General features: G+C 42.3%; 1 protein-coding gene across 2 annotated transcripts in view; it reads right to left on the bottom strand.

The window, feature by feature from the left end:
- RAPGEF4 (Rap guanine nucleotide exchange factor 4) overlaps positions 1–6,568 on the bottom strand; it is a 942,686-nt gene extending 936,118 nt beyond the window's left edge. For both annotated transcript variants that reach the window (XM_069225351.1, XM_069225352.1), the window contains exon 1: positions 6,242–6,568. In XM_069225351.1, the coding sequence (XP_069081452.1) occupies positions 6,242–6,303 (62 nt within the window). In that variant the 5' untranslated portion in view covers positions 6,304–6,568. The remainder of the gene's footprint in view (positions 1–6,241) is intronic.
- Between the last annotated feature and the right edge of the window lie 8,567 nt (positions 6,569–15,135).

Below are 15,135 nucleotides of genomic sequence, written 5' to 3'. Positions count from 1 at the left end.
TACTGATGTTTCAGAATAAGGTTTACCGTCAAAAAGCATAGGTGGTAGCACGGGCATGTCCATGTACCACCCATGTAACGCCCCCTTGATGCAAAGTAATGCAAAGCAGCCTTTTGCGCTGCTTTGATTTACTTTAGCACAAAAAACAATGCAAATACCAATTTGCGTTTGTTTGTGAATTTGAAAAACGTTTAGCATTACAAAAGTAACGCTAACCCGACCCTAAACATTGGCGAATCTGGGCCAAAGTGTGTACCATTGTCTGTAACCACAATTTTCGGTGCACCCTCCAGAACACAAATATGCTCCAAAAATTTTACAACAGTTTCAGTGTCTGGGGACACCACAAATCCATGATACATCCATTTTGAACAGTAATCTATGAGGAGTATAGTATACCTCATGTTGCTCGGTAATGAGGAATAAAGGCCTGAAAAATATAGACCCACTTCTTCCCAAGCATTCTTTGGAAAATGTGTAATTTGCAGGGGTGTATGCATACCCCTCCAATGCTTGTCAGATAGGAGACACTCAGGACATTTGTCAATCATAAGTTTAACCTGATTGTCCAAAGCAGGCCACCAGTAATGCTGCTTGATTTTCATACATGTCTTGGTGGGCCCTAAATTACCTAAATGCACCTGAGATACAATTGCATGGCATAAATTTGTAGATGGAACAAAACAATCTCCTCTAAGTATATTTCCACTGACCACAGATAACTCCCCTACAACTTGGGGAAAGGATTTCAGATCTCCCTCTAAAAAACTACTCTCTTGCCAACTATGCCCAATATACTCAATCCCCATTCTCAGGATGCCATCTTCAGCATAAGCACTAGTTCAATCTTGCTCACTCATGACGGACTGGTACTCAGCCACTGCATCTAACAATACTACACATTCCACATCATCTGGCAAAATGTAATCATCCTTGACATCAAGAGCCATGCATGATAAACAGTCTGCACAAAAATTCTTTCCACCCAAAATTTGTTTGATGATGAAATGATACTCCTGCAATTTAGAGACCAGTTTGGTGAGCCTCGCGGACAGGTTGTTTCGAGAACAATTGGTGAAAATATGCACAGGTGGTTTGTGGTCTGTGTTCAACTTAAACTTGGTAGCCCATATGTATGTTCTCAACTTATGTACAGTTCATACGCATGCTACAGCTTCCCGCTCAATGATGCTAAACTGACACTCATATGGCCTTAGAGTCCTGGATAAAAAGACAACGTTTTTTTTTCATTAACTACAACCTTTAGGCTCAACACAGCCCCTGTACCACCAGTGCTAGAATCCACTGTGATAGTGTGTGCGCCCTTAACTTATAACATGTTTACGATTTGCCTGTGGACATCAATTAGGGGTATCTGGGAGCATCACCTTGCTCTGTGCTATATAATACCTACCCTCATCTCAAAAATCTTGATGGTAATGGCTGGAACCAAAGAACTCTAGGTTATTGGGTACTTTTAGTAGTTTTCAACCCTAGTCCATCAGCAGTAAATAGGATCTATTAAAATGATAAGGGTGGGAGAAGGGGGTCAATCTATTGGGATTTGTTACAATTGTCAAAGAAGGGTCCAGCAAACAAAGTAAGTTGAACAATAGGTTTATTCCAAGCGAAATGTATGCCCATGATGCTACCCGTGCAGCCAGTGTGGATCCCAACAGCTAACTGACCGCTGTCTGGAATCCCCAAGGCTTGTTCATGTAGCGCATGTGATAAGTCAAACAACAATGACCACACATGCATAGAATACAAAGGGAACATTGAACAATGCTCTTTACTGCAACACCATCCCCCTTTAGAGAAACAAAATCAAAAAGAACAAAAGAATGAAATAAAACTTACAGAATGAGAACTTTAAAGAATGTTACAGGGTGCATCACAACAAAACCATTCACCATGAGCATATTATAACAATCCATCGACCATACCATACAAGAAGTACAAATTCATCGAACATCTTGGGAGTGTTTCTGGTGCGGGTACCCAGAGAGCTCATATCCAAATGATCTCTAGGCAATGCAACACACTTCAGCAAATTACCACCATCACACACAAGATTTCCTTCTGTACCGTTGTCACAATCAAACTGAGTACTTGTGGATTGAAGCCAATGTGCCCAGTCGGCATTTTGAATAGGGCCTTTCTTCTTGCGCATTATACTCACTGGTTCTGGTGTAAGTTTCACTAACTGACTCTTGCTCCACCAACTTTTTCCCAAAACAAGTGCAGCACATTTACTGACCCTGTTCACTTGTACAGGGGCAGAGATGGCTCACTCTCCTTTCTTATTTCTGATAGGATTCCTAATCATGACCCAGTTGCCTACTGCTAGATCTATCACAGTTTGACCATGTTTTCTATTAAAATTTTGCTTCATGCTCGCTTGTTGCATAACCACCTTTAAAGCTAGATCGTTTCTGTTCACATTCCCACCATTGTGAGTTCTTTACCCCAGCCATGATGGAAACAATGTGTGTGTGTGCGCATTCCTGTCCCTCAACAATGAAAAGGAGTCAGACCTGTGGTACAATGTGGAGACGTATTATAAGCCCAGACTTTTTGCATAACAAACGTGCCTATGTCCAACCCAGAAGCCAAAGCCGTCTGCACACAATCCTTAATGACTCTGTTGTCACGCTCAACCAGATCATTAGAGGAAGGCGAATACAGCTACTTTGAGTTGTTTGATATCCATACTAGCCAAAAATCTCCTCATGCGGTCAGACACAAAGGCCCACATTCTGAAAGACGTCACCCAACACAGCACAGCAGCCAAAAATGCTGTCCTGCATGACAAGGAGAGAGCAGGAGTGCACCATATTCACATACAAATCTCACTCACCTCCCTAGCGCCGGTGCTGATTTCAGCTGCCGTGTGCCACACACACACACTTAAGCGCCATAGTGCTAGGGTGTGTGTGTGAGTCCGGCGTAGGTTTTGTACAGGAAGGATATCCTTCCTGTACATAATATTATGCCTAAACAAGTGGAAATGCTTTTCCTACTTTGTATGTGTGCTGTACAGTGCAGCACACATGCAAAGTTGGAAAAGCACAGAGAAATAAAAACATTTCTCTGTTAAAAGCCTGCTTTTCAGCAGCGTTAATTTTTGGTTCTAAACCCTTTCTACTGATGTTTCAGAATAAGGTTTACCGTCAAAAAGCATAGGTGGTAGCACGGGCATGTCCATGTACCACCCATGTAACGCCCCCTTGATGCAAAGTAATGCAAAGCAGCCTTTTGCGCTGCTTTGATTTACTTTAGCACAAAAAACAATGCAAATACCAATTTGCGTTTGTTTGTGAATTTGAAAAACGTTTAGCATTACAAAAGTAACGCTAACCCGACCCTAAACATTGGCGAATCTGGGCCAAAGTGTGTACCATTGTCTGTAACCACAATTTTCGGTGCACCCTCCAGAACACAAATATGCTCCAAAAATTTTACAACAGTTTCAGTGTCTGGGGACACCACAAATCCATGATACATCCATTTTGAACAGTAATCTATGAGGAGTATAGTATACCTCATGTTGCTCGGTAATGAGGAATAAAGGCCTGAAAAATATAGACCCACTTCTTCCCAAGCATTCTTTGGAAAATGTGTAATTTGCAGGGGTGTATGCATACCCCTCCAATGCTTGTCAGATAGGAGACACTCAGGACATTTGTCAATCATAAGTTTAACCTGATTGTCCAAAGCAGGCCACCAGTAATGCTGCTTGATTTTCATACATGTCTTGGTGGGCCCTAAATTACCTAAATGCACCTGAGATACAATTGCATGGCATAAATTTGTAGATGGAACAAAACAATCTCCTCTAAGTATATTTCCACTGACCACAGATAACTCCCCTACAACTTGGGGAAAGGATTTCAGATCTCCCTCTAAAAAACTACTCTCTTGCCAACTATGCCCAATATACTCAATCCCCATTCTCAGGATGCCATCTTCAGCATAAGCACTAGTTCAATCTTGCTCACTCATGACGGACTGGTACTCAGCCACTGCATCTAACAATACTACACATTCCACATCATCTGGCAAAATGTAATCATCCTTGACATCAAGAGCCATGCATGATAAACAGTCTGCACAAAAATTCTTTCCACCCAAAATTTGTTTGATGATGAAATGATACTCCTGCAATTTAGAGACCAGTTTGGTGAGCCTCGCGGACAGGTTGTTTCGAGAACAATTGGTGAAGGGGAGGTATCTCCAACCAGTCGTTCGTGAGCTACCAGCAGCTCCCAGACCCCTTCAGAGTAGCTCACAGCCTTGGGTTCATTTTTAAATAAGCACGAGGTCATATTTTCTTTTTAATGTTAAGGGAATACTGTGCTTATTTTACACGCTTATCATCAGGCTGTAGATAGCAGGGCCTAATAATGAGGAGTGCTCAGTTGGATTTATGTCCCAGTATGTGGCTGGGGCACAGAGGTGAACAACTGAAGCACTGAGGTATTTAACTCTTAATTAAAAGTCATTGTCAACTCAATATTGGAGCTGTAAATATTATGTTTATGAATGCTTTAAAATGGGATAAAATTCAAATGAAAAATTACCTTAATGTTTAAGTTAACTCTTCATTTTAATTTTCTCCCATTTCAAAACTGTGGTATTTACAAACAGCAGGCATCTTTCTGCCAGTAAACACTGTGCCATAAGTATAATTAAAAAATACAGCCATTTTTGTAAAATTAGAGAAATTTAAAGTATAGAACAATGTCCCATATTATGAACATTTTTGCTGAATATTTTTCTGCACTTTAAATTTCTCCCATTTAAATAAAAGAAGATTGTATGTTTGTGTTATATATGTAATGGTGCAACATATAGAGAAAGGTATGTCTGCTGCAAGTACATCCATACAAGACGGGCTCTCAGTCACCCATAAAAATATATACAATTTCTACGCACATGGTCATACATCCCCAAAGAGCACACTCTCACTGACACACATGGCAGCCCTGTTATAGTGCCCCTAGTCAGAGTACTTTATTCAAACCATAGTATCTGGCTCTTTGGACATTAGGCTTGAAGTAAATTAAACTAGGTGTGGGGGTTTCTGGTAACAATGTGCGAGCTGTTTAGACTTCAGTAGTTCACAATGATTTTCACAGACCAGAAGTAGCTCTCGCAGCAGAAAAGGTTGGAGACCCCCTACTCCACTGTCAAAGTGTGCATGAAGTCACTCCACCAGCCATGGTATTCTTAAAAAATCAACGGTACAAGATACTGCTGCTGTAAATGATTCACAAGAGAAGACTGAACTATATGCTTAAAAACACCAAAGTATATGGTATCTAAACTAAATAAAACCAGAAAAGTAACTTCCAAGCATTGCAGTTACATAGTGTCATATGTGCTTTTTTTCTAGTGAAGGATTAAAGGCCAAGAATTCCAGCCTAGATGAACACCTGTAACTCGTAAACTGCACATATTACTCAGCAACATGCACCAAACCCACGGAGCTACCTTATTATTTTTACTTTTAAAGGTTTCTTTTCAAATTTCTATTTTTTCATTTCAATTCTTCACTCATGTTTCCTACAAATAAAGCATGGAAAATGAGTAACAATTGTGGTTTGCCTCACATTCCCTACTTAAACCATGGTGTCTAATTCTGGAGGCAATTTTGAGCAGATATTTTCCCACAGCATGCTCCCTGCACCTAGTTTATGAAATCTTAGTTCTCCATCAGCGCTTCCATGTGCGGCCTGTGTGTGGGCGGAGTGACCACTAGCCCTGGCAGGATTCTAATGGAGAACAATTTCTTATAATGAATGTAACCACCAGAGCGGATTCTGCAAGAGAACATAGAGAACTGCTCGGTTTTTGAAAGGGATATTTACAAACATCGTTACTAGTCAGCGGTAGGTCAATGCAGCGTCCTTAATAGAAGCACAAGTCGTTTATTGTATTTTTTTTCTTTTTCATACACGCAGTCATCTTTTACCCAGCCATCACCCTGTACGCTAGAAAGATGCTCGTAATCACAGGGCAGTCATCGGTACCTGCTGATTCCCTCGCCCTCCCCACGTGCACAGCGTGCAGTACATTAGACCAGTTCAAGATCGGTCACCAGAATGTAATGTCCGGCCACACATGGAGCCCCTCTCTCCTCCCCATGCATCCCCCAGCGGCAGCCTCCATAATTAACATGCACCTGCAGAAATACTAACAGAATTCCCACATCACCCCTCCCGTCAAAGGCTGGTACCTTTTATCTAAGCAGGCAATCCATTCGGCAGATGAGGAGTGGGAGGTGTGACTGGCGACCATGTTGTGAGCGATGCCAACACAATCTTGCGGGGTCTAGCAATACGGCTCCCTAAAACTACAGCTGCAATATCAGTTGTCACAGCGTTCAGATATCCTGTCCACTGAAAATTTTCTGTAAATGACACATACTGCGAAAGAACGGTGCCTTATACGTTTCAGGGATGAAAGAACGTTGGGCGCTGCATTTCTAAGATTCAATGCTGAGTATAATGCACGCACAGAGCTCACAACACTGTCGCAGACCCTCTCTTCTGCCTCTGCTGAACTCTTCTGAACAGCACAGGGAGGGGCAGATGGGCTGAGGTGCTCGGAGCTGGGCTATGGCTACCCAGGAGGCACATATTTATTACCGGGAGTCTCGAAATCCGATTGCTTTTTTCTTTTTAATACTAAACATTGTAAGAATTTGACCTTTTTATTATTCGCCTTTTTGTGATAATGTAAACGCCGCGCTACTAATTTTCTATCAGTGAATGTACCATTTAAATTTATCAATAGCTCTTTAAATTTATTTGCGTTAAAATATGTGCAGAAGGAGCCAGATGGGATGATGTTTGGAAACCCACCTGCGATTTGTTTATATACCTCCAATGTAAACACAAAGCAGAAGTATGTGCGTACACAATAACGGTTTCAATCTGTTAAGCGTCACCGAGAAACTTGTTCGGAAGCCTTGAATTTAATACTCATATTATAATAAATAAAGCCATACACGTCTCACATGCAGGTAACACCAACAGACCTCGCTGAATGACTGACCTGCGGCTTCCCTGCCAATCCTAATAATCTCCCTGAAATGTATGCACGCACTTCATGTCTGCTGAAAGTGAGACATTTACCTTCAATCGTCGATAATTTTGCTAACAGCCAGAAGAGGAACATTACATTTTATTATTTGTTATACTCACCTAATTCACCAGCATGGCAACTTGGAATGCTTGACTGTTGTCTCACAAACTAGAGTTTCCAAATGTAGCGTGGCTACGTTGCCAGTTTTCTTCAGTGAGTTTTGTGGGTTGCCAGCAGAATGCCAGCCGGATCCAGTGACAGTGACAGGAGCCTATGACAAGTGACAGAAGTGACAAAGTGACAAAGGGCCAGATGTAGCAAAGGTTTTTACCCATTCTGTGTCTATGGGAAAAAGTGTTCCTACATATGGCCCAAAGTGACAACTGTGTTCGGTCTTAGCGACCCTCACTCGTCAGAAATATCGTGCCCGTCACAAGAAACCCCACATTTTCTATTTACTAGTCTTGTTGTAGCTATCTCAAGCTGTCATATCTTGGTGCAATGTGCACAATCCTTCCGAGACACCATTATTCTGTGAATGCATAACACTCCAAGACTAACGTGAATGTCAGTGTCGGTGTGTACGTCCATCACTTAATCATACAGTATGCACCGATCGTTTCTTTAAATAACAAAACCAACAATATTGCCACAGACCATATACAGAATATTGGTGACACTTTGTACGTGCACATCCTATGACACCTAGTCAAGCTTTCTAGGTGTAATTCTGGTAACGTTTGTGAATTGTAATAAAAATTAAAATTAGGATCAGATGGAGATGTAAGCAAGGTCAGACTGGGCTAACAAAATAGACCTGGGCACCAGAGTAAACGTGGCCCACATTAGAGGTTGACTCTGTGAGCCTTCAAATGATTTTGAACACCAGTCTCGCTTTCCCCTAAGAACCTGAAGCATTCCATGGACGATGCATTATTGAATTATTGGCTACCGTTTTGTGAAATGAACCTTAATGGGGTTCCCCAACACTAATAAGGGATGAGAAACAGTATTATCGAACATTTGAATACACTAATGGAATCAATTGTTACACAGCGGGTCCGATTCTAATCGCAGGAGCATAATTTTACACTTTGGGTGACCTCGGCCATTCTGTCATTAGTGACATGCGGAATTTAAAGGGGTTCCCATTGCTGACGTGCTAGCTGTAAAATTATCAATACTCCACATACATAAATATTGGAGCACTGATTTAGTCCCTCATACAATACCTTGTCTTGCTTATGACTGCCTAAAACATTAGTGACTGATTATTTACGTACATCAGTTTAAACGTACTCTAACTTGTTATGGTTTCCTGTTCCATAGCATCATTCATCACACACCACACTGTAGAAAGCAGGAGCTGTGTTCTTCCTACCAGTAATGTGAAGACTGTCGCTGATTAGATAGAGGTGAGCAATTTCCACATTATGTGATTGCAGGGGAGTACTTGTAGCATACCACTTCAGATGTTGCTTTTGTAGTGGAAGGAATACAGAAATAAGGTGACATGATTTAAGGAATTAATTAGCATTACTACTGATTTTGAGGCTTTCCCCTACAGGATGGGGATCCCAAAGACAAGGTTAGATTTGGTTATGTTAAATAGAGGTCACCAATTAGGTCCTGATAGAAGCCCACTGATTACTGAGTTCACAAGAAGGGTTGAAACATGATGATCCCTTGGGAGTAAAAGGAAGATACACATATAGTGTCAACGTCCTCATACCCTGTCTTTGCTTTGAATCCTGTGCAGGCTAGACATGTTTTAGTTCAATGAACATACACACTTATAATCCCTAACTTGACATCATTTTAATAAGATCAATTCCGGACCCTAGTTATCCAATCAATATACATAACAACATAAAAGATCTTCAAGAGCCCACATGGGTAGTGCTAAATACCCTGATGGGTGCTCGAGTTGGAGGAACCCTGATGATGAAGCATGCCACCATTAGTGGGCGAGGAGTAGCTTCCGTTTTTGTGCAATGATTTCTGTCCCACTGAAGAGCAAGTCCAACAGGAGTTGATACATATGTCATCATTAGAGAACACCATGGTGGTGAGTAGGTCTTTCATTCTAGTCTGAGTATAACTCCCATCAGAGACTGTGTGGTAGGCTATGCTAAAGAACCCTTTGATGTTTCCCTCCCCTCCCAGGTGTGGGAATAATAAATGACTATCGGTATATATATAATGGCACTTTTCTTTATTATGTCTTATTCTTTTAATCTCCTCAAGTTATATTGTCGATTTGTTCCAGAAATCCTCTTTTCCCTTCTGTTTAGTATTCTTCTTCCATTTATTTTCCCTTCTTTTTCTTCTTCTTTTCCCTCCCCTTTTTCCGTTATTGTTTATTCTTCCTTCTGTAAGGGTCTCTCTTTATTCCTCTTAGAATGTGCTCTTGTTGGGTTTTTCCTTTAGGTACAGCTCAGGATTCCGTGATTCTTGCTCCGGAGCATGGGAAGAGAACAAAAAGGACATAGGAACAGAAGATAAGTTCTTAGGTATGGTCCGCTACTCGTTCTTATCGGGTTAGGGTAAGTGAGGATGAGTGAATGATTGTGGATCCTTTTTAAGGTCAAGCCTGCGCTATCATGAGCTTGCGCATGCATATTGCTTGTGAGACGCTTTAGTAGTTAGAAAAGGGGTTGGAGCCCTGTCCATGTCACATCAGTGTCTTTCATTGGTTCGTGAGCTTGCCTTTTAAAATCTGCTTACTTTCATTAGTGGAAGGCATGCATACGTCATTCCTTTTCCGGTGGTTAGCCCGCCTCGAGCGCAGCGAGCAAGTACTGAAAACATACAAGGCTTTCTGTTTTCCATCCGGTTAGTGGACTACTTTTTATCTTTTTTCGCAGCGCGATCTCGCTTGGCAGAAGTCGAGCGCTTTGCATGACATCGACCCAGTTACATAGTTAATTGCATTTTTGCCGGTTACGTAGATAATTGCACTTTTGCCGATAGGTTACAGTACGAGTGAACTGTAGCAGCGCGATCGCGCTCTTTTATTCCATTTGATGTGGCAAGAAAAGTCCGGTTGGGAGTTTACAACTGCTAATAGCTCTAACTCGGAGAAATGCGAGACCCGTTCCATTGCAAATGCTTGTTTCTACTGTCTTCTCTACCCTTTAAGTCCCCGTGAATGTGTGCAAGTGACGAAGAAAAAAACCCAAACAATTCAAAATTAGGAATAGTTAATAGTCTGAGTAGTTGTTTGTATATATTGCCCTTGTGTTTCACCAAGATTTATATCATATTTCTTCACCGTCGTCCTTTTCCCATTGTTCTTTCCCTCTTTCCTCCCAGTTCGTCTAAAGAAACTGGACGAGGCCAGTATATGGGCACGTACCTGCTCTAGCCACTTCCCTCCAGGGACGTGGCTGGATACCGGGTTCCAGGTCTGCAGTCTGCAGTCTGCTGCCATTATCCGTCTTTTCTTCGGTCGAGGCGCTGTTTGTAGTCTCCTCTTCACTCGTCCGGGCTGTATTTTCTCTTGCGGCCACTGCAAAACAGACGTGGTCTTCCGCATCCTCTCACCTCCGTTGGTCGGCTCTCTCCCCCTTCCTGTCTTCTCCGTCCTCTTCCTCTCCTCCCTCACACCGCACCTCCTGTTCCTGGTTTTGTAGAGCATCACGTCGTATGGATGCAACACTCTTGGAAGTGCCCCCGGGGCACCTCTTCTTCAGCCCCAGTTGCGCATGAGGCTCCCAAATATCGGGAGCCTGTTACATTCGCCACCCCCTTGAATAGGGCTGTTGGAGTCCTATGTCCAAGGGATGTTTCAAGAGGTAGTCCGCATTTATCATCTGGGAGCCTGGTAAATGTTGTATCTGGAATACAAAAGGTTGTAGTGCCATGAACCAATGTAATATCCAGGAATTGGTGCCCTTATGGCGGGCTAACCACGTTAGAGGGGCATGATCTGTGATTAACGTAAAAGGGTGTCCCAATAAGTAGTATTGCAAACTCTCTATAGCCCATTTGATAGCTAAGCATTAATTTTCTATGGTAGGATGGTTTCTTTCCCTCCGTAGCAATTTTCTACTGATGTAAACTATCAGATGTGCTATCCCCTCAATGTCTGCTTGGGAAAGTACAGCCTCAAGATCAATATCAGAGGCACCAGTTTGTAAGCATAAATGTTTCTTAAAGTCAGAACAGTGTACAATGGGCTTCTGTGTGAGGAAGTTCTTAAGAACATGATAACTCTCTCTTTGGGAATGGATTAAGTCACCATTTATTTAGTTGTCCTTTCTTGAGAAGATTGGTTAAGGGAGCCGCAAGGGTAGAATAATTCAGAATAAAGCGACGAAAATATTAAACTATTCCCAGAAACGATTGTACTTCTTTTTTTGTTTTAGGGGGTGGTAGGTTAGTAATGGCATCGACTTTCTCAATTTGGGGTCACATATTTCCTCTCTCTATGTTATACCTGAGGTAGGCAATAGAGTCTCTTGCTAATTTGCACTTCTCTGGGTTAGCTGTTAGCCCTGCTTTATAGAATATGAAATATCTTGGATAAATGGAGTATATGCTGATCCCATGTCTCACTATATACAACTTTATCGTCCAGATAAGGGGCAGCATAACCTATATGGTGTCTTAATATCCTATCCATTAAACGCTGAAATGTGGCTGGGGCTCCCTGTAGGCCAAAAGGTAGTAAAGTAAATTGATAAAGTCCTGGCGGGGTGGAAAAAGTCATTTTTTCTTTATCTAGTGGATTTAGTGGTATCTGCCAATACCCTTTTGTGAGGTTTAACGTAGACAGATATTGTGATTTTCCTAGTTGTTCAATTAATTCGTCTGCTTTAGGTATTGGATAGGCATCAAAATCTGAGATGGCATTCAGTTGCCGAAAGTCAATACAAAAACAAATCGTTCCATTAGATTTCGGAACTAGAACAACCGGAAAACCCCATGGACTAGTAGAAGGCTCCATTATAGCGGTATCTAGCATACTTTGTACTTCTTGTTCAACCAACTTTCTACAGGCCTCGGTATCTGATAAGGTTTTAAATGGACTATTTTCCCTTCCTTGGTAACTATATTGTGTTGGATAAAAGGGGTCTTTTCGGACATTATGGAAAAGAACTGCCTCCGTTGTTGTAAAATACTTTCATTTGGGACTTGTTCTCACTGGGCAAGTCTGGATTAATATGAGGTACTGTTAGACTTTTCATCCTTGGCGTGGTCTCCCTTAACTTTTTGCCCCTGTTTCCCAGGTTGTTGATGTGTGCTGGACTCTGATTTTGCTACTCTGGGCACTTTATCACTGCTAACCAGTGCTAAAGTACAAGTGCTCCTTTACAAAATGTGTATATAATTGGCTTCTCCATGACTAGCATATTTGATTTACTAGTAAGTCCCTAGTAAAGTGCACTAGCAGTTCCCAGGGCCTATATATCAAATCCTACTAGTGGGCCTGCAGCACTGGTTGTGCCACCCACATGAGTAGCTCTGTAATCATGTCTCAGACCTGCCACTGCAGTGTCTGTGTGTGCAGTTTTAACTGTAAATTCAACTTGGCAAGTGTACCTACTTGCCAAGCCTAAACCTTCCCTTTTCTTAAATGTCAGACACCCCTAAGGTAGGCCCTAGGTAGCCCCAAGGGCAGGGTGCCGAGTTCAGTTAAGGTAGGACATATAGTAATGTGTTTTATATGTCCTGATAGTGAAATAGTGCTAAATTTGTTTTTCACTGTTGCAAGGCCTGTCCCTCTCATAGGTTAACATGGGGGCTACATTTAAAACTGATTAAAGTGTAGATTCCCTTTGTGAGCGGATGGACATGTGGAGTTTGGGGTCTCTGAGCTCACAATTTAAAAATACATCTTTTAGTAAAGTTGCTTTAAGATTGTGTGTTTAAAAATGCCACTTTTAGAAAGTGAGCATTTTCTTGCTTATACCATTTCTGTTACTCTGCCTGTTTGTGGATTCCCTGTCTGGGCCAGTTTGACAGTTGGGCTGGTTGCACCTCACACCTGAAAGGGCTGTGCCTGCCCTCACACAATGCAGTCTCCAACCTCCTGCTGAGTATCTGGGGCATGGCCTGGACAAGGCAGGATTTCACATTCAAAAGAGACTTTGCTTTGAAGTAGGTCTTCTTCAAAGGAGAAAATGGGTATAAGAAGGGCACCCAAAAGCACAGATATTTGAACACTTCTGGTAACCAAGACGACTCTGTGCCTGGAGAAGAGATGAAGAGCTGAGGAAGAAGAGCTGCCCTGCCTGTGACTGTGCTTTGTGGAGCTATCCTGCAGTTGCTGCTTCTGCCAGAGTAAGAGGGCAAAGACTGGACTTTGTGCGCCTTCCATCTTGTGAAGATCTCCAAGGGCTTGATTTAGAGCTTGCCTCCTGTTGTTGGAAGTCTCAGGGACGGCAAAGATGTCTCTCTGCCAGCACCTGGAGTCTCTGTAGAGACTCCTACTCTGCCAAGTGGTGCCCATCCAGTACCTGGGACTCTGAAAGGAGAAGCTGGCAGCCTAAGAGGAAGAAATCCACGCATAGAACGCTGTGCGAGGAAAGGAGCGACGCAACTCCGATCTGCAGCTGAAAAATCGATGTGCCACCGGCTTTGCGGCTGAAAATCGACGCTCCCTGCAACGCGACCCGATGATCGATGCCCGGGGTTGGAGAAACGACGCACAGCATCGCTGACGGAGGCTGGTAAGATCGCAAGCTGCGCTGTGTGGTTTTCGGATCATCGTGCAGTTGGATTTCTGGCGCAAACACCGCTGGGTGTGTAAAAACAACGCAAGGTCTGCCCGGACCTGAGAGTGCTGACCGGATCAATGCATCGTTCTCCTGCAGAGAGAAGAAACAATGCGCCTTGACCCGACGAATGGAGAAACTATGCAAGGTCTCGCTCGTGAGTGAAATTGACACATCGCAAGCCCTTTTTGACGCACACTCACCCGTGTGGGGTTATTTTTGATGCACCCAAGGTACATTTTCATGCTAACAGTGTAAGTGTGTGTTTAAAATCACATGAAGACTCTTTTTGCATTTTTAGTGATAACTTGACTTGTGTATTGTGGATTTTTGTCGTTTTGGTCTTGTTTTGTTTAGATAAATATTTCCTATTTTTCTATACCTGTGTTGTGTCATTTTGTAGTGTTTTCATTAAGTTACTGTGTGTGTTGGTACAAATACTTTACACCTAGCACTCTGAAGTTAAGCCTACTGCTCGTACCAAGCTACCAAGGGGGTAAGTGGGGGTTAGCTGAGGGTGATTCTCTTTTACCCTGACTAGAGTGAGAGTCCTTGCTTGGACAGGGGGTAACCTGACTGCCAACCAAAGACCCCATTTCTAACAGGCATCCACTCTGGTAAATCTTCCTGCTGAGGGCATTAGTTTATCTCAAGAGGTTTTATGTTGTTCACTAACAAGACAGAGTCAACAGTCAGGCTTGGTATGTCCTCCTCTTCCCACTTCTTCAAAAGATTGATGTGATATATTTGGGTTTTCTTTGGGGATTCTGACAATTTCAAATGGTAAGTAACAGGGCTTACCCTCTGTATTATTTCATACGGACCTTGCAATTTTGCCAACAATTTGTTCTCAGAGCTGGGCAATAAGACCAACACTTTCTCGCCCTCATTTAATTCCCTCAAAACTTTGCCTGTATCATAATGTTACTTTAGTTTTTCTTGTGTCTCTTCTAGATATGATCTGAAATCTTCCCATACTGTTTGTTTCTTCAATTGTTGGGTATATTCGAGTAGGTCTTTGCTTTCTGTTTCTATTTCCTCCCATTTCTCTGCTGCCATATCTAAAAAGGTTCTGATTGTCTACTGAATACTAATTTGAACAGACTGTGTCCGGTTGACGCCTGTACATGAGTTCGGATTGGCGTATAAAACTAATGGTATCTTCTTATCCCAATCCCTCCCTGAATCTGATATGGTTTTCTTTAGAAGAGTTTTAATAGTACGGTTGTATCTCTCCACTAGTCCGTTGGTTTGAGGATGATAGATGGAGGTGCGGATATGTTTCACACCAAGGATTTGACATTTCTGGGACACAAGGCGA

The sequence above is a fragment of the Pleurodeles waltl genome, chromosome 3_1 (genome assembly GCF_031143425.1).
Source record: "Pleurodeles waltl isolate 20211129_DDA chromosome 3_1, aPleWal1.hap1.20221129, whole genome shotgun sequence".
Taxonomy (NCBI): Eukaryota; Metazoa; Chordata; class Amphibia; order Caudata; family Salamandridae; genus Pleurodeles; species Pleurodeles waltl.
This window is presented reverse-complemented; position numbering and strand designations above follow the sequence as displayed.